Genomic DNA, 25,581 nt, shown 5'->3' with positions numbered 1-25,581 from the left:
TGTCTGAAATGAAAGAAGACATATGAAGTGTGTGGAACATAATAGAGGTGGGGGGAAGGAGGAGAGGGGGACGGATGCTGAACCCAAGTAATGAACTCACGTTGCTAGAAATGGTCAGAGTACTAAAAGTTCCCATTCCTCTAAGAGTAACACTATTAAGTGGCCCAGTTCTAAATAGTGGTAACAGAAGTTACTCTTGAATCCCCAGTCCTGTCTGGACAGGAGGTGATGTTAAAGACTTTCAAAATCACTTCAGGATAGATGTTGCGTGGCTTGGTACTGCTGACCTTGCCGTGGGACAAAAGGCGCTGATGTCTCAATACCTCTTTCAGGTTAGATGAAGACAGAAGTACCCTCAGGCACGTAACTACAAACCTTTTTACATTTACTGGCTCTTAGGGTGGGATCAAGAACCTATGTGAACACCAACAGCACACATGTGCTAGAATCCACGAGCGGTGGTTTAGCCCAGACTTGGACCTGAGCTTGATTTACACTGTAATAACAGACCTCTGCCTACTGGGAAGGAAGCACTGAATTTCCATACTAGAAAAGTCTACATTTGAAAAAGAAAATAAAATTAATGCGTATTTTTAAAAAGCTGTGTTCATGTAATTTAAAGCTTTCTTTGACTGCAGACAGAGTTAGAAAGTATATATGGTTTTGCTAATCTCTACTGATCAAACCAAGTATGTGATCTTCTCCAGTTAGACTCAAGATCTAAAAAAAAGTCCACTTCAGATGCTGCATTAAGATGAGTCCAACAGGTTCTGAATGTTCATTAGTTGGCATAAGACTGAAAAGCGGAAAAAGTAACGAATGTCTGTCTTACAGACATGATGTTATCCGAGTTAAAAAAAGAAAAGAAAAAAAAAAGTAAAAGCTAGCAAACCCCCCAAACCACATGCATACATCCTAAATTGCTGTCCACCTTTCCCCCTGAAACAGAGGATTAAGGCAGAGGCGGATTAAAGAATGCATCGTTATAGGTCTATTATTCTTCAACTTTTCACTTTCAATCAAGATACACATTTGTAACTAAAAAACTGCTGAAAGCACAATTTCAGGGCATCCTCTGCATGTGAATTAAACTGGGGCTTTTTTTCCCCAATGCCCCACTCTCCCCACCCACCCCAGCATAAGTAACAAGAGGCCATTTTCTGAAGGTCGTCTGAACGATTTCAAAGACGATAACAAATCAGAATGTTCCCTGCATCTAATATCAAACAAGTCCGGTGCCAACACTTATTAGAGAAATCGGATTCAACCCCCCCCTCACCCAAACACACACACATCCAGCTTTGAAGTGGAAAGAATGCAGGGATCAGAAATTACCCGAGAGACAGCTCTGCCTGTCTTTGAAGCTTGCCTTTGATACTACTATTTCTTTTCCTCTCTTATGCTAGGAGGCTAAAAGCTGCCTTTTCTTATTGATATGGGGTAATTAATGAAGCCATAGCATTAACATAACCCAAGTTCCTTAACATGATAATTCAACAGAGACGCATTTCTTTAGTTAAGTCTAACAGATGCAAAAATAGGAATCCAGCTAGGCAGCAGTGTTAAGTACCCACTCTAAATACACCCTGTCAAGGTGGTTCTTGGTCTCTGCATCCAAAGAAAAGCATGATATTATTATACCAAAAAATCCCAATCCGTTTTTATTTTTATTGGCAGACTAGGGCCACTAATGGCTCAGCTGACAATAAGCCTGCCCTGGAAGGGTGAGCTGCACTGCTTCATTTATTCAGGAATCAGGACAACACTAGTAATTAATTGCTATCCATGGTTAAATTCCAGTGCACAGTAAGTATGTCAGAGTTTGAAATTAAGGGTGGCACAGTGCCATCACTAAAACCATGGGGCTAATTAAAATGCATCAGCATGTGGTGGATGCAATGGGTTAGTACAGTAAGCTGCAGAGCGATCAGCGTCCCGAACCCACGACATGACAGAGGCTGCAGAACTCACCTATTGTTTTCATCAAGTGTCACCAAAAATGTCTAAGTTATGCAGCTGGCAATCTGGCAAAGAACATTCTGCAGGGTTTGTGAATAATTCACAAGAGAAGTACATGAAGCACTTCAAGAAATGCAATGATTCTTGATCCGTATAAGCAAAGCTTGGAAATAAAACACTAGAACGTAGTGTCTTATTTTACTCACTGCAAGCTTAAGGTTTCTGGTTTTTTCACCTTAATTTTGAAAGTATTTAAATCTGTAAGAAGGAGTACCAAATTTAACTAGACTCCAGTACAGTGGCAACCACCTGAAGCTTTCATGTAAGTACCTGTCACCCTACACAGTACAAGGTGCAAGGTAAAGCAACCTGGATAATGCAGTGTCAGCTTTCCTGTGTAACTGTGAGCACGCCACCATGCACAGTTCCACAACTATGAGAAACGCCCATTCTTTGTTTTCTTCTAGACTTGCCTGACTAATGGACCAGAAGACTATCAACACCTCTGCTGTTTGCACTTATCTTGTCTCTTTTCCTTCCCAGTCATGCAAAATTTGCTAGAACGGTTGTACTTTCGGAGATAAATGATGACTTCCCTGATCTGCAAGCAAATTGTTGGCCTCTTCTGTGCACAGTCCATTTTTCACTTACTGTTTGTGTGATCATTCAGTCTCCCAATGGCCATTTATTTTGTTCAATATATTTTGTTACCCCAAATCCCACTCTACTTAAAGCAAGCCCCCACTGAATTTAATTTTTGTTACTTAAAGGACCTTTTGACTTACACAGTTAGGAGGGTGACCCAACAGACCTTCATTTGACTATTTAGGTGTAGATAAGCACAACAACTTATCTAGTGTCCCTTTGTTAACACAGCTTACAGAAAAGACACAAGCTTCAAAATTGCCATTTGTACAATACCACCTAGTTAATCTTATTGCTGCTGCTTACAAATATTACATGTTTCCTAGGAATACATAAGCTAACCTCCAAATCACCAGTTACTGTGTAAACTGCTCACTGGAAAAACGATCATCTCCTACTGTGATCCTGAGGGTTCTCTGTATTTTTGTTATTTAATAAAGATGGGGATTGCTGATTCCCTTTTTCATACTCTTCTGCATCTCTTCTGAACACTAGAGCATTTTGCCCTCTATCAGGCTAGAAACTGAGAAGCTAGAATAATATGGTGAAACCTCACTGGAGTACTTTCCCAACAGCATCTGTTGTGACAGGGAAGGAATTGGAATGGACTATGTTTGCAATTGACTGTAATCGCTCATTCCCAGCAGGCACAATAACTAAAGCGAATCATTGCAAGAACACAATCTTATTCTTATTCTCCAATTACCAGTGTAGTTAATTAGTGAAAAAGAGGGAGCTCACTGTTTGTCAATATGTGCTCCAGTTGGCAAAACTAGCAAGCTACGCATTTATTCAATCTTCCAAGCCAAATTTACTCATGATTTAAGTGGCTGCAACTCCAGTTCTACTTAAGTCAAATGAAATGTTCCTATTTATACCTGAAGTGCAGACCTTCAGGTTTGTGAAAGCCCCGGGATGGCCCGATGGAATAGCAAACTGCCACGTAAAGGTCACAGGTTCATGAAGCCTCGTGGGAGCAGTCATATAACCTAGCTTTAGACACAGAACGCTAAACTGGAAGCAAAGAGACTCCCCCCTGCAGACTGGCTTAAAGCAAGAAAACAAGCCAGGTGTTCTCACTGATGCTCTCGAGAAGCTGAACTGCTCCCTGCTGACAGCAGACAAAGGTTAGTGCCCCATGCCCAAAGCTGGCCTCGGTGAGTCCCGCTCTCCCCCTCGCAGCAAATGATGACAGAGGAATGGTATACGGCTCTCAAGAGAGTTAACCTTGAGCTAAACAGAAGCCCAGCGCCAGATGCTGAGTTTCAGAAAGGAACTCTTTTACTTGGCTTTTCAGCATATATAGCATTATTATATTTCAAGGGAGCTTCAAAGGAAACTGGATTAATCAGAGAAAATGAGCACACCCAAATGAAGTGTGACACAGGAATCCATCAAGCACTGTCAGTGCTCTTTAGGCAGACTATCATTTCACTCCCAAGCAGAACTTGGGGTGAAGAGGGGCTGGTGCTGTAAGTCTGTATTTATATGCTAATATACAGGGAGTATAGTGCAGCTGCTTCTGAGGCAAAGTGGTATTTAAACCTGCATATTTGAATAATGCAAATCAAAATCAGGCAATTTTTATTTTACTACTTCTTAGGCCAATCCTCCTCCCTTCGAGTGAGTCTCTCACCTGGGAAATACGGCTGTACTATTTCCTTCAGCAGATCAGCTCCTGGCCTTTTCTAGAGAACAGAGGTTCAGACTCAGAGCTGCTGAACTCCGGGTCAGTACACAACGTGCTTCTGTGTGCTAAAACAAGTTACCACTTTTGAAAGGGAAAGAAGTCTCACCTCATTATAACATGGCCTATGGGTGCCAAGCACTCATCTTGATATAATGAACTTTTTATTTTAATAGGCTTCATAATCAGAAGAGAAAGCTCCAGAGAGAAATTGTGAAACATGGAGGTATTTAGTACTGTTACTGGCAAAGGAGAGTCCTGGCGGATGTCTCGGTAAGAGAGACCATTCCACCCTGAAAAGAGAAACAAGCTGAGCTGAAGGCCGTCAGGTCCCATTAACATCTTCTGATGTGCTAAAAAGAACCATATGGAATATGTGCAGTCAGACAAAATTTGAGGGTTCAAGCAGGGTGAATTGTTCACAAACCAAATCACTTGTGCAAGCAGGTAACACTTGCTTTAATAGCTGCTGTTCAAGTTGTGCTATTACTGACAAGCAAATTATCGAGGACTACCTACCAACGATTCGCACAGTTGTGTTTATCAAGTTGAGCACAAAACTAGCCCAAGATTTCCCAATGGCTCTCAGAAAACAGAAAACTGAACCTTGGGCTATTGATGTGCTGGTACACTGAAAAAATGTTTTCTCAGTAGACATTGTTAACGAGGCAACTGGGGTCTAAGGTGATGAATTAGAAATTCAAGCAAGGGCTTTAGAGCTTAGAAAGTCAGACATTTGGGTATGAAAAATCCAAGCAAAGCATGATAAATTTAAACCTGAGCATTTTGCAAAACATTCACAGAGACTTTTGACAGTTTTATATTTCCAGCATACCCGTGATGGGATTCCTGTTCTCTGTCATTTAAATACCAGGTAAAAATAAAATTTGATGTTGCTGCATATACAATAACTTACCTTGCCATCTTCAGTATAGACATTTTCATTATACCCTTTTACTATTGTCCGGTCAATGAAGAGGCTCCGCATCACCACTATCACTTTTAACACTTTTCCTAAGGTAACCTGTGAAGAATGAGACAAGGACAAAAACAAGCTGAAGGAGAGTCGATGGTGTCTGAATTCACAAGGCCATCAAGTTAACAGCTTAAGTTGATGCAATTTCAGTTTTCAATATTTTATAGACAGACCAAAATAAAAGATCTAAAACCACTGTGTGTGTTATGAGGAAGAGATAGACTATAAAGTGCAGAACAAACAAACATTCATTTGCAACCGAAAATGTATGAATTCACAGAATTCCCTTGTGTAGGCATGACACTGCCAAGCAACTCTCTCAATTTTATTAACACCACAACTCAATAACTTGTCAAAAACAATGAGCAAATGTGATTATTTCCAATGTATTTGATATTCTCTGGTATAAGTCCACTTAGAGAAAAATAATTTGAAAGAAGAATCAGACTCTTATGCTAGCTTTTGAAGGCATGCCATGAGTTTAATGGAAAACATTTTGGGTCCAATAAAACCGTAAAGTTATTTAAAAGAAAACTACAGCTAAAAAGTAAAAATGTTACATTTTCAAAGGTTTAATTTTCTTCTGTGAAAGCAGTAAAGTGTAAAGAATAAAACTAGTATCATGGAAAATATATAGGGTCAGAGTACAACAACAGAAATAAGCCTGAATTATATTATTGACAAAAATACAATAATGAAGGCATTTTAATCTAAAAATCAATTTACATTTCAAAGATGAACTTACACTTCAATATTGTTAAGATGTGTGTCTAACAATAATTCTGTCTTTGTGTGGTTATACAGAGATTATTACGGAGTTTTTCCTCACCCACAAAAGCATAAAAACGAGATAAAAAAGAAACAATTAGTTCATTTTAATATTTCCCAACCAGCAGCAGCTCATCTTCCCTTGTCTGTGTTCCAACATTTTGTCCAGTGCAGATTAACACTTAAGCTAGAACAATTGTGTTTTTACTGCTAACCTCAGCAGACAAATCCACACCCAAAGAAATCACTCAATATGCATCTTTATTGATTTGTTACATGTTTTTCCTTTTTAACTCCTGATAATGACTCCTACCTACCACCTTGTTTCAACATAAGTAACCTAAACGTGATGCTGACAAACTAAGAGACTAACAGGCAAATCAACTCTTAAGTGCCAAGATGCTTTTTCCCCCCAGTGAGGAAGGTATTATCTGGCACAAAGACTCCATCTCAAAGCTGATGCAAGGACCATGCTGCTTAAGGAGGGTTAGGAGGGAGGAAATGGTGGTAGGAATGGGATGACAATACAGGACTTTGCAGAACAGTTGCCCAAACTACTCCAAATGCTGCTTATTATATCACTATATAGCAGGACAGAGTTACAAATCCTGAAAAGAACTGCTGACAATTCTTTGGCATGGGACATGGAGAAAGCAACTCTAGGAGAGAAGCGCCTAAACAACAGGGAAGAACAAGTTGACAGCAAGAGAGGACAGGGAAACAAGAAGTGGAAAAAAAGAGTCAATGACAGACTTCATGAAGACAGGCTGCTGGGCATAATTTTGCAAGAACACAAAGAGAAAAAGCAAGTCAGAAGAATGGGTAAATTTTTGAAGAAAAATGTTACAGGCCAAAGGAGGGTAATTCATTTCAAGGCCTGAGCTGCACATACCATGAACGGCTTTTTCTGGTTCCTACCTCTTACAACAGATTGGGATTTTCTGAACGTGTACGGACATGCACAGTGTTCTCAGGCAGCCACATCATGATGTCAGGTACTGCAAAATTGGGTCTAAATGTAGTATCTTGCTGTAATAAGACCTAGTTGGTCTGCAAATAAAATAATCTGGCAGAGTTATTTCAGCACTTACCACTGTATCAACAAAGTTATCGCACACAGTCATGACCCAGAGGTGCCTTGACCTATAATGCTGATCAACCACTGGAATCAGAAAGACAGTTTTGTCATAACTGCTAAGATGAGGAAATGGAGTGACTTTGAAAAAAAGTTGTCAGCACATTTAGAGTTAAGTTTTTTATTTATTTCTCTACCTTAGTAAGACTGGCACTTTTCTAGGATACAGGTCTACTGAGAGAACTGACTCTCATAACTTCACACTAGGCATCAACCATATACAGTAAAATTAAAAGGAGGAAAAGAAGACATTTTAAACAAAAAGAAAAAAATCCTCTTAATGGAAGAGCAAAAGGCTGCCCTACAAACTCCCAGATTCAGCTTTGTGTATAATATTTTCTATCTCCATCGCCTTCACACACTTTAGTGGATGCTCACTTCTTTCCTCTTCCCTTACGTTCTGCATTCATGGTATTTCACATTGCTGCCAGGTAGAAAAAAAATTCGATGAAGTTGATATGAAGCCTGTGTGGGATGTTCCTGAAAATCCTCAGTGAACAGTAGAACATAACAAGCTCAAAAATCCCATGTTTGGCACTCCAGCTTGCTTGAATATACTTACTGCTGGCCTCAAACCTCCCCACAAGATTTACCTGCACAAATGCTTTCCAAATGCTTCTGCATTAGCTCACTGCCTTTTTCCAGGTTGTCTGTTTTCATACCCTTCCAATGATTCACTCCACACTTTCAGAATTCATCACAGCTACCCAGATCCCAGCTATCATCCGTCATGCGATACTGAAAGGTCAGATTCTGCAGACTGGTCCGGGACAGCAGCCTTGATCACCCACTTGCTGGAATGTCGAACAAGCAGGGTTACACTATCTCCCACACGTGTAAGGAGCTGTGTAAACCCATCCTTAGATGGGTACCTAAGATTGTGAGCTCCCCGCAGAAGGCACCACTGTTGCAACCTCAATTTATTATAGACAATGGTTTGTGCAAATGGGTCTTCTCCAGGAGTATGGGCACGCAGGCATCGTGGTAATACAAATGGACGATAGAAGAGACTGCAACTTTGGCCGGGTTACTGCTGGATTGTCTGAATTAACTCTTAGAGTGCTCTCGCACCAAAATAGAAAACTTTCCTATTTTGTGCCGCGGTTGTTTTGAGATGGGATTCCTGTAGGTTTTATACTGGCTGGAAGAGAGATTGGGACTTCCAGATTATTTCTGTAGGACTAGATCATTAGTTAAGTCTGACAGAAGCAGAATTTTTGTAAAACTATGTGTAGCTCAGAAAAATTATAGTTCATCATTTTAACAGCATTGAAAGAATGAGGCTAGTAGTACAAAGAATGAACAACAGCCTGTCACTAGACTGGAGGATGCTGTTAGATTTGGAAGACAAAAGTGTGCTCCACAGTTCTGTTCAGGGTAAAGCACTTTCCATAATGTGCACGATAAATGGGATACCCTTTATTTTTCCTTCTAATAATGAAGACTTGTAACTGTTTCCAGAACTTAATGTTTTTGTTCACTTCAACTATATTTTACAAATCATGTTTTCCAGCAAACCCTTTTCTTTCAATGCCTGCTCAACTTAGCTAACTGGAGTCCATGTTCAGAAAAGATCTATGTATGGAACTATAATTTACACCTATAGTCTTACAACTGTGTCCCTGCAGACCACCTGAATGAAGGTAATAAAAAACTAATGGCTCTGGTAAAAAAGTAATTTGATAGTTCTACTCTAAGCTGCAGTAGTACAGGTCTCTCCTTCTGGAGGTCACTCACCCAGATGGACCCTTTTTAATGGGCGCTGAAATGTCCCTGCATTTCCACAGATACCAACTGCAAGAAACTTCTTTCATTATACTGAAAAGATACCTTTCAATTGTGACAAAAAGGCAACAATTTCCTTTCTAAGCCAAGTTTTCCTATTAAATTTCAACAACTTCTGTCGATATCCTGTTAAGACAGCACTTGGCTTTTTAATATTTTGCCTGAAGGATATATGCCAACTCGTCCTTGATGTAGAAAATTTTAATTCAAATCAATACATGTACAAGGTCACTTTAAAATTCAATTAATATGAATGAAAAAATATGCCTCACAGTTCTGTAAGCTGAAAATGGAACAGTTGCAAGTTAAATACTTCTGTAGCTTCTGTTTTGGTCTGTGTAATAACAATGTACTTCTAACTTCCTTTTAACTAAAGTATACTAAATTCAGACACTTAAGTTATTCATAAATCCCCTGCTTCCTAAAATGGCAAGCTCCAGAAGAAGGTAGGACAGGCAGCTGATTGAAATCTGCAATATTATGCAGCTTTTCTGACAAAGATATATAAAATAAAAATCTTCTTGAAATATCCCAGTTTTAAAAATATTTTGTCTATCACCAAGATAATTCTCAAAGAGCATATGACAGACACTGTATGCCAAGAAAGGGGGAGGGGGAAACAGAGTAATCAGTGAGAATGGCTTAGATAATTTCTTGTAAGACTGCTAAAAAAGTTCCCATTTAACATCACATATCTTTGGGGAAAAAAAAAAAGTATCTCTCCAAATAAGTCAGAATCGGGGTCAGCATGAGTTTACAAAATGAAAAGAATCAAAAATTAATTTACCATGCCAGAATTCTGCCTGGAGGAAACAGCTTGAAACCCCTCCCCCCTTTAATTTTGCATCCTTACTTTACCACATAAAAAGCCCTTTTATAAAGAATTTTTAAAAATGCATTAACAAACATTCTTTCTTCAGATTTATTTAGAAGTTTGATATCAGGAAAGTGTATGCTGCCAACACCAAGCTCCAACACTTTGCAAAAAATTCCCAAAGCTCCAGATTTCCTCTCAGCATCCCAGGGAATTTGCTGCTGATTTGAGCTGCAGATGCTCTGCAATGCAGAGCTAAAAGATAGAAAACATTAGTTTCAGTTAACAAGGGTACCTCCCTGCTTGTATAAAAGGGAGCACAAGTTTGTATGCGTTTTTTATTCACCTTCAAAAACAACAAGGCAACATCAAACCAGAGATGTAACCAAGCTGTACATTATTTCCAGCAAAAGGCCAGACACCTGCTCCTTGCCATATAGCCAGCCATAAGCTTGTCCTCCCACTCGTGTATCTTACTAATCAGTGCAACGCCTGGAAATCACATTTATATATACTGAAAAACAAGGTTTTATATTAAAAATAAAGTTTAAAAAAATCCCACCCAGACTTTCAACTAGATTTTTTTTTTTTTTTCCTCCTGTGTCTCATCTGCTGCTGGTATGAATGCTACGTTTTCCCTCACATGCTCATTATTCTTTAATGATGTCTATTTGTAAATAGCAAGATACGAATGCAATTAAGCCATTAGAGTCTAAATAAACAAACATACTAATTAGGTTCTTTACAAGGATTTCTTTTTTTATGTAAGGGCTGGAATTTACCTTTCATTAGTCTAACCTAATTGCAATAGTGCATGATAAAAAGTCAACATAAATGAAGGACTTTAAATGATTTCACCATATTAGGGATGAGCTGGTGATCCTCTCCCTCGGTAACATGGCATAGTCTCTTAACAAGCTGAACAAACTAGCAGAGAAGATTGTTCTATGGTTAAAAGACAGATTTTGCCAGTGGCCAGCCACACTTATGGAAGGGTCACAACTAGTCCAGCACCGCTAGATGATGAAATGGATTCTGTCTCTTTTTCCATTCTAAATTACAGCACACCAGGAATTTTATAGGGATGAAAACAATGTCAGATCTTGCAGAATATAAACCTATGGGAATATCAACACAGAGCTGCGACCTTCAGGACTGGATAGTAACCCTGGGGAACAGAAACCCTGGGGAGGGAGTAAAGCTGAGAAAATTTCTCACAGGTCTTTCTCTACTTTTTCTACTCTTGTTCATTTCCCATCTTTTCCTCATCTTCCTCATTTTTCTATTAGATAAGCAGAGAATAATTTACAATTTATTTGCCATCCCCTGCTCACATACCTTGTTGATTCAAGACATTCTTCTTCCACATGTAACCTCAAATGCTGACTTGATGCTCTTTAAATGCTGGTTCTCAGCCTTAAGAGACAAACTGCGAAGCAGTCACAACAGTCCCACTATCAGCTCAGAAGCAATTCCTCAAGATCCAGCTCACATAAGAGATCCTCAAGCATCCCAGTAGTTCTGTCAAACATCAAAACCTGGCTAGTGTCTTAAAGAGAGTAAATCCCTAAATTGATATTCATCCTAAATGACTAAAATGAGGTGTCTGAGCCACCAAATGTGAACATAAGATCTCTATCCCTACCATGAACCTTTACCCAGCGCCTACTGCTCACTGATTTCCTAACGAACCACCAGACTGGTAAGGAGGAATGCTTACACTGCCTCGCATTTTGGAGAAAAGAGATTGTTTTGAAAATAACAGCACTAAATTGTTTCCAATCAGTATGATATCAATACTGATTTTAGCACTTAGCACATTTCCCCCCCTTCCTCCCAGTTCTCCAACATCAGGGTCTCTTGAAGGTCAGTTAGGTGGCCTTTCTTAATGGACAGATAATAAATTTCAAATCCATCTCTCCAACAGAAAATAACAACGATTTTATGTAAAACACTGATAAACAAAAAAGAGACACAAGAAATTATTCAGTTTCACTGAACAGATGTCTAGCCTATTTGAAATTAATACAGCCCACTTCCATACAATCAAACTGTTTAAAATGCTTGGAACAAGATTTGAAAGTTCAAATGCAAATATCTCTGATTTTTATAGAGAATGAATAAAACTGTACAAAAATATGTTTCATATTTTTATATGAAAGATCTATTAAAATCTAGTCATCGATATAAATTTATAAAATTAATTTATCATTACAAATTGTAAAATAACATGAAAAGAAGAAATCATGATTGATGCCATAAGCTTTGGTTTGGCAGAAACAATTTGATTTTTCAAATTAGAAGTTACTTATACTTATCACCATGCTTTAGAAACAGCTCAAATTACAGAAAACTATTCAGTTACCTGTGAAAATATTTACCCAGTGTTTGTAACTCTTATAGTAGTGTTTTTATATAGCTCTACAAACACTGGGGCTACAAACAATTTTAAAGACGAAGTAGTTCACAGATGAAGACAAGAAAATAAGTTTCTGCATCTGACTAAGACTGGCTAGGTACAGAACTCTAAGGAAGTTGTATCTGTCAACTGGAAAAGTGGGGCTGATGTTCACTGTTTTCTCAAATATTTCAGATATTAATGAATGAATTGTACACAGAAATTATTTCACACACAAAAAAATATTCTGAATTTTGAGAATGGAAACAAGGTGTGTGAACCAATCATATAATAATCACACCATCAAATATTTTTTTTTTTTTTTAGAAAAAATGATGTATGTCTAGGAATACAACTAATCATTGGGAAAAAAAATCTATGTATTTTTCATTAAGTAAAAATCAGTTCATGATTTCTTAACACACAAGATGAAGTTTATCGATTTACAGTTCCTGGCGTTTGACCAACAAAAATCTCACAAAAACCGTAAGGAGTTTGCAGTTCCCTCTGCTGCTGCTGGAAATTAATTTTGCATAACACTGTTATTAAAGCTGATATAATTCTGTGTTTAGTCTTTTTTATGCATAGTGCGATTAAAAGATTAATTGAAAAATCACTAGTGAAGATTGGGATTAAAGAGCACCTTGAAATGCCGTGATAAACTGTTTTTAAAATTAGTTAAGGATTTCACACAGCATTGAAAGGGTTCAATTATTTATGTGTTTGGTCTGTATAGCATAAATCCAGACTAATGAGGTACAATTGCTCTGTATGTATCTAAAGCATAAAAAAACCCTCCTTGCTGTCTGGAGGAAGCAGTAACCTCAGAGGACTAGAAGGCAGCAATCTTTCAAGACAGAGCATTCATCCTTTCAGGAATAGTTTATTTTTCTTTTTACTTAAAGTTCTCAGCTTATGTGAAAGCTGTATCCTGCTTAGGAAGAACCCATCTTAACACAAAGGTTACTTGCCAGAAGAGTCAGACCAGCAGGCTCACGTGGCTGATAATTATTCCTCTTGAAACACTGGATGAACCTTAAACCATGGAAGTTCCACCTCTACAGCTAAGGACATAAATTGATTTCCATGTGCACATAAAGTTGTAAAGTATGGGGCTGAAATTTCCTGTATTAGGTCTTTTTTCCCTAAAGATGATTTATTTGCCAAAGTCTCCAGCTATTCTGAAGTTTCAAAGAATCTCACAGGCCCTCCCTACCTCATCTTCCTCATCTCCTTCCAATCTTATGCATTCTTAAAAGATGTATACTGCTTACTGGTGCCTCTGAAGACGAATATGTGGGTTTTTGGTAGATGGAATGACTGTGTTTAAAGATGTTTTAATATAACAACCAGACCTCGGCATCAAAGACCTTCAAAAGCAATGGCACGTGTGATATGAGCAGTCCAAGGATGAAAATGGTGGAGATTACAGTTAGTTAATTAACTCTGGACAAAGAGTATGGTTGTAAAATATTTCTAAATAAAAGAAGCATTATCTGAATCCTCTGGTATTGTGGTAAATCACGCTGCTGTAAGGGAGCAACTCCAAATCTAACCTGGGATAAGTTCAGAGTGAGAAATCACAAGTACTGAAGAAACCTCCCTTCTTCTGGGGGAGGTGCTCTTCACACTGCCCATCCTGCAGCACCTTTCACTGAATGATTTGTAGCTGAAAACAGCAAAAGCTTTTGTAGCAGTCAGGGCCAGATGGAAAGTGCCATATTGGCAACATCAACTGAGACAGATGGGAAAGAGGGAAAACCTGCCTAAAAGAAAAAATGATAAACCCATCACACAATCACATACAAAAATACTTTAAAAACAATCTTTCTGATCTCTGATCCAAAGAAAAAATGCAGACCACTGGTTCAATACAGGGCTGCTATCCTGTAGCAACAATAATGTCCTTGATTTAGAGAGCAACTGCAACAAGGAATTCACTAAATTACTGCTTGTAAAAGGGGCTTCTTTTACAGTAACCACCCTTCCACCCTACCATATTCCTTAGCAGTCTTATCCAAGGCAATTTATTTAATTTCCTAATTGTCCTTGAATCTTGAAAAGCATCATCTATTTTCTGACCTTAAAAAGCCATTAGAAGTGGAAGGTACTTATCTATATGCAAAGAGGGGCTCTAAGAGAATGGAAAGGGTTTCAAAGTTAGGAAGTAAACCCAGACATTCTTGTATAGCAAAATAGTTAAATATAAAGTCAGCTTAAGAAGAAATGGAAAAGCTTCCAAGACTTGTATCTTGTTAAGACTGCACTGATGAATTCAATTCTTTTCTGGAATATATTGTTCCACTTGGAGAATGCAACAATTACAGATTAAATGTTTTAATGCCAGCTGTTTATTTTAACCTCTGACTCAGTTAATCTCTTGCAAATTTGGGGCTGTTCAAAGAAAGTTAATAATGCGATGTTAGACAGCTGAATAATTAAAACTAAATATAATCACAGCTATACTTACTATAGAGAAATTAACAGAACCTTCGAAAAATACAGGCAAAAATCTTACCATAACAGTGTTTTAAACTCAACAAACTCTAGCAACCCTAATGTTGACTTATATTGACTCAACAATTTTGTTTTGACAAAGTATCTGATTTTCAGATTCATTTTACCAATTGTTGGGAAACAAGAAGTTTACTACACCAAGGCCTTTGCCTTTTGTAATAGCCTATGTGAGAAAGCAAAAAATAAGCAGAAGTGCCATGAGAAGTCTGAGATGGAAAAGACTGACCTGGTCTCAGTTCTTCACCTGTGTGTACAGTGCATTTTCTACTTTTATTTAAAATTTGGCAAGAGACGTGACTTCTGCCCTCTACCCTACTAGAGGAAAATCAGCATCCAACTGCCACACTACAGACCCCACTTCCACATTTCTGCCTTAGAGTAAAAGCTTTAAAGACTTTTCTTTCTATAAGCACAACAGCTGCCTGTGAAAATTGATGTGAACAATAGGTTCTTCTAGAATGAAATCTTGCTTGGTCAGGCAGAAGTAAGTCGAATGTATTGGACTTGTTTATCTCTAATCCAGCCTTTACTGCTCATTTACTTCAAAGGCAAATTCTTGACTTCATCATATAACAGAAATTCACTGACCCAAGAACAATTTGAACAAATTTAAATCATATTGGTTTCCTCCTCCTTTTCTTCCTCCCACCACTCTTTTCCTTCTTAATTATCATGATTAAGACTCACTCATTTCCAAGGCTGCTGAAAAACACAGCAAATATTTGAGTTTGTACTCATATTTCTATAGTCACATTTAACAAGAAAAAGTAAAATATTTTTCATTTAAAGGTGAAATTCTTTTTACCACTCATTTGCCTAAGAGCAAGAAAGATCCTATATTGCTGTGACAAATGAAGAACAGTATGTTTCTGAAAAAAAATTTATCTTTAATAACCTGCATTTTAGGAACGCTAATTCAATCCATTAAAAAAATCCTTCTCAAGGGATTAAACTATCCAACTTACCAGAAGCATTGCAGAGGTTCCATTTGGCCGGGATAGCTGGATAGACATTTCAGGGAACATCCTGTCAATCCGATTGATCACATCATCAACGTATCTACCGAACAAAGCACAACAGAATTAACACACACAGTCGTTGTCACAGACTCGGATTATTACTCCTTTTTAACAATGGCCACCGAACTCTCCTAAAATTAATTTCTCTTTGATACCTGCATATTCTTCAAAAATGCATGCAAGTGTAATTTAAAACGTCATCAATAAGAGGAAAAAAAACAAAGCCCTATGTAAGTTGTTTTGAAAATTAATTACTCTGCCCTTAAAAACATGCACTCAATTTTTAGTCCAAATCTGTCAGTGTCAAACTCCTGCCATTGTATTTTTATACTTTTCCCTCAGGTGGTTGAAAGATACATTATAAAAAATACTCTTCCAGTGTAGGAATTCATATGATGTCACCTCCTTACTCTTTCTTTGATAAACTAATAGATAGAGGTTTTATTAAAGTCTTCAGACAATTCTTAGGGGGGAGATTTCTGAATCTTTCCCATTTATTTCATACACGGGTGACTCTGAAATTGGCTAGTACATTCCAGGAGTTTCTCTGGGGTGATCAAACACAGAAGTAAAATAACATCCTTTCTGCTGCGTGTAATCTCTCTGCTTATGCAGGCCAAAGTGAACCTGCATACAGTTGTCTAGGTTCCCTGGTACCGTATTAAGAGCTGACATCCTTTAACAGTGAAAACTTCCTTTCAGAGACCTTGTTCCCCAAGACAACGCATCGCCGCATCCCATGGGCATGTCTCACATCCTTCAGGCATTCCTCTGGACACATTAAAATGCACAGTAGTTGCTTTAGCAGAGTTTATGTGACAGTCTATATCATCTGTACATTAATCTGTCCTCTGGTACTACTTTCAGTTCCCCTGAAGTACACAGAAGGAGGGAGGGGCACTACTGCCTCGTTATCATATGCATCTACAAGCTCTGCAACTTGGTCGGTTCCATGAATGAATTTATTGATAAAACTGTTTTCATACTAGCCCACATATGTGCTCTGAAAAAAAGATTCTGGAAAAATTGGTTGCCTCAGATTAACAGTAAAACTGAAAAATCTAATTATTTCCTTTTAATCTGCTTAAATAAAGGCAAAAAATGTTGAATTCTTGCTCTTCAAAGTTATTAACTTCTAATGTTAGTTCCTAAAATCTCGCCAAAACACAGTAAGGTGCTACGCTCCAATTGCTATTTTGCAAGAAATTAAAAGTCATCAGAAAAAAAATAAAATCAGGAAAGGTACATTTACACAGCTGGTAAAGTCAGTCCACTTTTAAAAGAATGGAATTAGTTATGACAATTTTGCATAAAAATCTTAATCCACACTTCTCGTGCAGAAAAAAGTTTCCCCATTCACTTGAATGACTCATTAACAGCTTGCTTGCTGATAAGCAAAGTCAAAACATCCATAAGCCAAGAACTTCCTTAGCACGGTGAAAGAGGAGATGCGTAAGACAGTGCTTCAGGACGAGTAAACTACACGCTGACAGTACGCACCTAACTAATTTTACACATTACTGAATCCCATAATTTTTATACAGCGTAACAGTTTGTACTGTTTCGTAAATGCAATTACTCCAGGCTCCACAAATAAATTCAGCTATCGCTTGTGCGTGACTAGAGATGACTGATTGTGAAAGAGGTAAGGAGAGATTCTGTGTTTCTTGACTAGTATGTAGTTAGGAACATGTCTTACAGCCTTACACGCTAATATGAAGATTACTGCATAACTTAAGTTTTCTATTTTTCTAAACTTTGGGCAACAATAAGTTAAAGCCAAACAAAATATGAAGGTGCATGAAACAAGACACTGACACAATCTATATGCATTAAGGAAGGAAAATTCAAGTAATTTTAAATCATATAACCAACAGTTGGACCTGGGCATTTAATCTGCTTAGGTCCTTCTGAAAAATCCCACTGGACATGCACATTTATCCTTTGACAATGTGATCCAGGCTGGCCTGAGGTAATCAATTCTTCAGATCTTTCTTAGATATGATTATTTTTTAAATGTAAAACTTGTCTTGGCGCCTTAAAACTTGACTTAAGACTGTCACTTTGCACTACCTGAGCAGTATAAGGCAGAACAGGGAATTCACAGGGAGCTTGTGAAGAGTCTTCCCTTTAAGTGAAATCAAACACACAGCAAAAGAGAAATCTTCTAATTTGTATTAACTAGCTTCTGAAAGAACTTAAAGATGAGTTACTAAGATACTTGGGGCTTAGAAGCTTGTTAATGTTATCTCTCTCTTCAAAAGTCAGTGGACAAAAAAACCAAAACTAAGACCACACACTTAAGGAAATACAATGTTATACTTTGGCAAGGCTCAGCAACTCTTTTATCAGGATCATCCACGCAGGTAGCCTTTTCCTTCTCAGTCAGGAGGATGTCACAAAAAATCCAACACCAATATGATAAAAAAGCACTGATTTATATATTGTTTTGATCTTTTGCCTTTTCCCGAGTAGACATCAGGGTTTCCTGAGGATTCATCAAAGATGCATATATAATTACTAAATTAAACTGACTACACAGTGGTCTCAGACACAAAATGACAAACAACCTAATCTGAGGCAAAATTCTTCTATAGATATGCCCTTCAGAGAGGACATCTGGTAAAACATCTTGCGAAGGAATGGATATGATAAATCAGATGCAGCAAAGTAATGTAAAAGTGTAACTGGTGATGACTTCAGAGAAAACTGAAGAACATATGATAAAGACAAGATAAAGTGCACTCCTGAGGCTGTCTGGAAAAAGGGTCAGAGAAAAAGCTGCTGTCTGGAACTTATTTTGCAGAACTGAAATATATTAATTTAGTGCCAAAATAAGCAGAGTCACAATTTACACATCTCTGTCCAATCAGTTTTAGCTAAAAAATATGATAGTTCTTATTTATGTTACAGAGCCTCTTACACAGTCTCAGAGAAGCGTAGCACTTAAGGATGGAGAAAAGTCTAATTTTGCTTTGCCAATAAGCACTTCTAACTTTTAACGTACTTACCACATCTCAGTTTTCTCCTACTTACAAAAGATGCTGGTTGGAACGAACATTTACAAACCCAGAAGAAATAACGCAAAGAAGGGGAAAGCAAATGGAAATAGATTTTGCTCAAACATTTGGCATATCTTAATCTTAGGTGAAAAAAAGAATCATGGAATTTTCAGAATTAAATACAAGCTGAAATTTTATGGTAATAGTTTATCCTCTTGACCTAGAAAAGGCATTGTTCCACCTACGAAGGGTTGAATAGAGTGTCTAGACAAACTCCCTCCCCATAGCTTCTCTATCATGCAAATGATGCTCAATAAGGTCTGAAAACAGACCATGAATGACGAGAGATCATACCCAGTAACCCCCATATTTAAGTACAGCACAGTATTTAAACTCCTTACAGGCAGAATTTCATCTTACTCTTCTAGGCCTCAGAAGCAAGATATTAACGTCTTAAAACTCCAACATCCTAAGTTAGTCCTATTCTATTCAAAAAAGCTTCAAGTAACTTCATCAATAACCCACGTCCTAATCCAGATCCGTTGCATCCTAGTCAGAAAAGAACAATAGACTTGACCAACGGGACTTCCGATCATTAAATCGTATCAAATGCTAAAGCAATTTTGCTAATGTAATTTTACTGGTCAGAGGGAGGATTTTTAAAAGAAACTTTAATGGCAGGTTTGTACCAACTTCCCTCTCTCATTTTTTTCCCTTATTTCTCTTCTTCATGACACAGATTCATGATATTTAAGGAGGTTTTAAAATTATATTTTTTGACAGAAAATCTTTATTTTAAAAAATGGTAACAGCATCATTCAGGGGTTTGCATCTGAATGTGCAACAGAACCAACCAGTAAGATGAGACCTGACATCAGATGCTCTCCAAGGCTGTCAACACTATAAATCATTATTTTCATTTTAATGTCGTAGAATACTTTTTTCTGCAAACATGCTATATTAATACTGCAAAAGTCAAAACACAACAATCTACTTCATGAACATTAGCAAAGGCTAAAACTACTTCAAAATGTTACACTGCAAATGAAGTCTTGTTATGAACATGATGAAAAATCAACACTGGAATAAAGCAACAAAGATATTATTTGAAAAATCTCTCTGCCGTTTTCCCAATAAGCATGTACATAAACCCTTTAGTCCATATTAGAGGAATGATGTCTGGAACAGACAGAAGACACTTTTGAAGCCAATTAGAAAATGCTGTTTATAAGGGATTAATTAGTTACAGAAAATGCTAAACGAGAAGTTTCATCCTAAAACATCAGGGTGACAAGGTAGAAATAATTCAGGAACCATCTTTATAGAGAAGCAGCCTTGTAACATCTCTTTGATTCACACAAAGGTCCCCCAAAAGACAGTAATATAGAAAAGTAATTCATTACAAATGCTTTCCAATTCCACACTGGACAGATGGCTTAGTTCTCTTATGTGACCTCTCTTTTTTACTTTTTAAAAAAAAAATTTACTGGATTAGATCCAGCAATCCAATGTTAGTGTGATGTTTAACAGCTTAGACAAGATTTAAATAGCATTTATCCCACACAGTGTTTAACTTGCATGCTGTTCATTTTTTCCACTCAATGTAACAATTTAAAGATTAGAAATATAGGTATTAATAATAATTTTCTGAGGAGGTCTTTTGGAAGAAAGAAAATTCTGCTAAATGATCATGAGCAGACAAAGAGACCCAAAAAAAAAATGCACATTTGTAACATTAAAGATTATAATTGTTCCTATACATTCAGTGGAAAACACCAGATATGAGACAAAGAGAAACTCTACAACTCTGTTGAATCTGGATTCATGATATTCTGGACAGCAACAGGGGAAACTCTTCCACACATTCTCTCACTTACTAGCACAGTATTTACTTGCTCCCAGAGTTATTTTTTTTTTTTGGCTTTCAGTTACTATTTTCAACAAAGCTAATAATTTCTTTTCACGTGTCTGGTATTTCAGAAGCATGGGCTGGCCCTGCTAGCACATGTAGTGCTAACGTATGTAGCGTTCACTAATGAAGGCATCGGTGCAAAGAGCTTGCCTGCACTCTACTAAGACCTATGGAACAGCTATTTTTTGCAGATCCAGATTCAATATATAACTTAAAGCTTTCAGCAGTACCAGGATTTTAAATATTATAGATTTTATAAAGAGACTAAATAGTTTTCAGGCAACCTGATTAGAGAAACATTATATTTTAAAACATACAAGGTAGTCACAGTTCTAGTGTGATTTATTAATCAATGAATTAAAGTTTTAATTTGATTCAGCTACCTGCTGAGCAAGTCTCTGCAGGTAGCAAATTCAAGTTGATAGAAGGCTTTTCAAAAGCATCAATTAACAATAGTTATTAAAATAGTGACCTCTGCCAGCTTTTGTGAGATAACACTTCCTGCTTGGATAGGCAATGAAGAGCATGAAAAGAAATTCAACAACTCTCATGCTGAGAAAGTGACTTCAAGTCCCAAGACTAAATTAGACAGCTGGCACAATCCGTGACATCTGTACATCAATCCTGGAAGTCTCTGCCTCTTTCCCCGAATTCCACGGGTTTTGTTGGGGATTTTTTTTATTGTTAATTCAGGCTCTTGCCCTTTTCTTTTGCAGAACCTCTATAAAATTCTCCCGTTTCCTGGCTCCAGTACTAAAATCACTTGCTTGTTTTGATCAACTTCTCCCCCAGCTATAAGCTTCCTTGCCAGGATGTCTTCTCTTATAGTTAACACTGTCCTCTTGTCCTTTCTGAGTAAACTGCTGCAGCCGTTTCCTCTCTCTTCTCACCCAATTTCCAAGTTTCTGTTGGTGGAAGACTCCAGCCAGGCTCCTCCTGGCTCATCTTGTTTCCTTCTGTTCCATTCTCATCTGCACACTAATTCAGTCTCTGCTACCTCTTCAATGCCTCTGTTCCCACTGTGAAACCTTTATTCATCATACTTTATAAAGGAAAAACGTTACCTCTTTCAAATAACTAACTACCTTCTAACTACCATGAGTTAAATTGAAGGCAGAAGGGGCAAATCTGAGTCTCCCGAGTTACACACAGTTCTTCAGTCTTTGGGCTACAAAGGGAGTTTCAGCACTGGAGTGCCTTGGAAAAATGAGTCCACAGGTGTGGGAAGAAGCAAGCCAGAATGTGTGGATTGTCAGGAACAAATTTGCTAAAATACCTTGGACAAAGGTCCTAAGGAACAAACTTGCTGAGATTCATGTCCAACCCCACTCCACCCTGCTGAGAAGTGAGACAATGCACATCTGAAAGTGCTGAAAGATTCAACTCCAAGCCTGAAAGGAGGCAGATTTCCATTTACTCTTGCAAGTTAGCTTGTTTTCAACTTTGCTATGGATGTTATTTTGGTCATAGAGGAATTATGTTTTATTATTGAGTGGATGCTAAAGATTAAGTTATGTGCCTAAATAGTCTAGAAGTGTTTACATATAAACACAGGGTGGTCTGCTTCAAAAGCATATGCACATATAGCTGTATCAAACACTTAACCATCTGCACTTCTCACTCACAAAAGGCCAAACCTGGTACAGCACTTAAGGATGCATGTGAAGTCGTTTGGACAGTTCTCTAGAAGCCAAGACAGAGTGTTTAAAGGGTTGGATTTACAAAGACATTTAGAAACCTGAGGCTGTGATTCAACAATTTTCAGTCTTCAGCACCAATAGTGACATAAGGCACTGACACATCCCCTCCTGCACACTGCAGCATACAGCCCCCTCAACTGTGCTGTGCTGGAAGAGCTGGATCACACAACTGATCTGGCTTTAAAAAAAAAAAAAAGAAAAAAGAAAAATGTATTAGTTTAAATCTGAACCAGTTTCATGATTCAGCTCTCTGTGTGGCTGCACACACTGTGTGCCAGTACAATTCCTGCTGGGACCATGCACCACGGGCCAAGAATACTGTACACTGGGGTCATTCAATTACAACAATAAAATATTGGTTTATGGTAAAATGTGTTACTTATACTGTACTGTTCATACAACAAACACAAATCTGAATTCTTCAGTGCTGCTGTGAATCCACTGATAAGCAACATGGTGTAAACCTGCAGGGAATGTCCTCAAAGGTATGAGCTGACAGTGATGCTACACATGCACACAGGTTCTCATGCTGAATGCTTATGAAATGTAAACCTGCCCCTGAATCAGGCAGTCTCCGGACATCTGCACATTTACATTAAATATGAACACCTCTTTAATACACTCTGAAAACACACACGTTGTCAGTGCACAGTTTGTTTCCTACGAGCAAAAAGACATCTGTTTGCAGTATCGAATTCCAGTGCACCACCTTAAAAAGCGTAATTTTAATAAGGAAAACTAAGTTACAAATAGAGACCTTGCAGTCAAATTCCCATAGATATTTTATTATATTGTTGAAATAGCTTTCTTTGTACTTATGGGGAACACTCTTCAAAATGCCTTTAATTCACAGCAGTAATCAAGAGAGGAATATGGATATTAGATTGTGTGAAAGCTGGTTAACAAAACAAGCATGCATCTACTTTACAGTCATCACCAGGATCTTGTCTGAGCCTGTTACTAGTCTGTGCTTTATGGAAAACATTAACTCCTTTATACATACCTCGAGACGAAAAACAGCCCTCCCTAACTATGCAGCATCAGTAGTAATAGAATTTCAGAAGCAATACTTCACAGCACATATGTATTGTTTATATTTCTACTTCTTCATGAAACTAGATGTTGCTCCACAGCCCAATGCTAACATAATTTTCAGGGGCCTGGATGAGAATCAGAATTATTACATCAGTGTTTATTTACAAAGATGGTTCTTGAATTACTCCTAACTTGTCAAGCAATTTGTGCCCCACCCGTTAGCCTAAATCTGCAAATGCACATACATGTTTCCATACAGTAAAGCTGTGCCAACAGTCCTCAGGAGAAACTCAAGCCAAGAGATCCAGCCGGCCTTTTCAAAAAAAAAAAAAAAAAAAAAAAAAAGTTTGCACAAACTACACACAGCTCTCTCCCACAGGATTTCAGAGATGGATAATCCTCCCCCTCTCCACCACCTGTGGTTCAGCAGAGTTCATCTGAGGTTGCTTGGGTCCGCACTGTAAAGTAAAACCCCTCTCCTGCACTTACTAGTCAGTCATGCAGAGAGGGAGAGAGGATTAAACTGTGACATGCTGATGTTCAGTGAATGCCAGACGGTGCTTTGACAAAGGTCTCAAAACAATGCATCAGGTTCAGTCCTGCTTCTAGAAAAGATGATGGGCTGGGCTGGTTTTCAGCCCACCTGCCCAGCCAGATTCCCAAGAGAAGTAAATGGGGCTCCCTGCAGATGGGAATGGTCCCATGGTGTGGACTGATCGGATGCTGACACTGCACATTACTCCACGCTGTCATTCCTGAAGTCAGCCTTCCAAAGCTAGAATCCAGTATTTTATAACATTATTTTCAGCTCTGCTATTGAAGAATTACTTCAAGAGCAAAGACGTCTCACTTTCTTTGTGCTTTATCTCTCTCTCAACAGAGCAGAAATTACAGGACTTACCTCCTTTTATGAAAAGCAACACCTGATGCATGATACTATTAAGTATTCTATACCTACCAAAAGCAACAAGATTTTTACGTTTGGGTGGAGAGATTGATAAATAGGGGACATAGTATGTTGTGCAGTTAGACCTCTTTATACACTATGCTTGACCATATAACAAGCACTGCTGGAAGGAATGATCTTACTGATCATTTATGCTAGGCACATCAAGTCCCAGAACTCTGTGAAGGCAACAGAAATTCCAGAGGATGGGAGGATTAAGGATATAACCCCCAGAGAACAGCTAACATATCAAAACAGGAGAGCAGAGCAGACCATTTCATAAGACAGGTTTTGTTTGTATCAGTTAAGTTTCCAAAGCCCTGACATTTTCTGTTTGTTTGGTTTTTTTTTTTTTTTTTTTAAAAAAAAAGTGTCCCATAGTTAAATAACACTTTGATGGTTTGCAGGCGGTATCATATGGTTTTAAAACATTCTTTAAATTTGCAATGGCTCAGTATGGTGAAAACTTGTCACACTGGAATTTCTCATCCCTTGCCCTCTTTTCTTCTAACTTCAGCTAAAATACAGTAACATTGTCTCTGCCACATCCACATCTAATGTGGGCAACAGCATGCATGTAAGAGCTTCAGCCTTCATTATTTAATGCATGTAGGTTGTGTTGTGTTGTACAGTTATTGGCTCTATCGTATCTAATGTTTCATGACCTGCTACAAGCTACTGGGATGAGGATACTCAATTTTTATATAAGATGGTTTCATTCCTACAGACCCAAGCTAAGACATAGTGCTACCTATTGCTTTAGTATCTGCGCTGAACTCCTGATGTATTTTGCAAGTAGATTTCTAAAGCTTGTAACCACGTTAACATCTAAGCATACTTAGATAACAACAGAAGTGCCTGAAGGAGCAAATTAGGCAAGAGAAAAAGCACAACCAAAAAAAAACCCCACCATGGACATGAAGGCACTAAAAATATGGCCTCTGTCATTTCATACAAGTCCTCACAGTGATGTCTTATTATATTTTTAATTTCTTCCTTTAGAATTATGTTATTCTTACAGAACACGATGTTGAAATAGATAGAACTAGGAATTAAAGACTCAAATTTTAGGGCTCACCAATAGATTTCCAGCAGTCACTCAAAAGGAGCGTCCACTTCAAGATCTAGTGCTTTATTAAAATTATAAACTGTGGTAAAACCAGACAACTCTAAATAGCACTAGATCTAAATGTACTTAGGATACTTGATATCTGCCTTTAAGGACACTTAAGATCAATTTGCTTTTCTATAATTAAGAGGGAAGTAAAAGAGAAGGAAAAAAA

At 37.9% G+C, this 25,581-nt stretch overlaps 1 protein-coding gene across 2 annotated transcripts in view; it reads right to left on the bottom strand.

Moving 5' to 3' along the window:
* Positions 1–25,581, bottom strand: part of MED27 (mediator complex subunit 27) — a 93,816-nt gene that overhangs the window by 13,477 nt on the left and 54,758 nt on the right. Inside the window, exons 4-5 of one of the 2 annotated variants that reach the window (XM_074923546.1) lie at positions 15,650–15,743; positions 5,208–5,315 (exon numbers count right to left, since the gene is read on the bottom strand). In XM_074923546.1, coding sequence (XP_074779647.1) covers positions 5,208–5,315; positions 15,650–15,743 — 202 coding nt within the window. The remainder of the gene's footprint in view (positions 1–5,207; positions 5,316–15,649; positions 15,744–25,581) is intronic. The other variant, XM_074923547.1, reaches the window with a different exon arrangement.

Source organism: Athene noctua, chromosome 20, assembly GCF_965140245.1.
Source record: "Athene noctua chromosome 20, bAthNoc1.hap1.1, whole genome shotgun sequence".
NCBI classification, from domain to species: domain Eukaryota; kingdom Metazoa; phylum Chordata; class Aves; order Strigiformes; family Strigidae; genus Athene; species Athene noctua.
The sequence above is the reverse complement of the archived record's forward strand: the minus strand, read 5'-3'. Positions and strand labels throughout refer to the sequence as shown.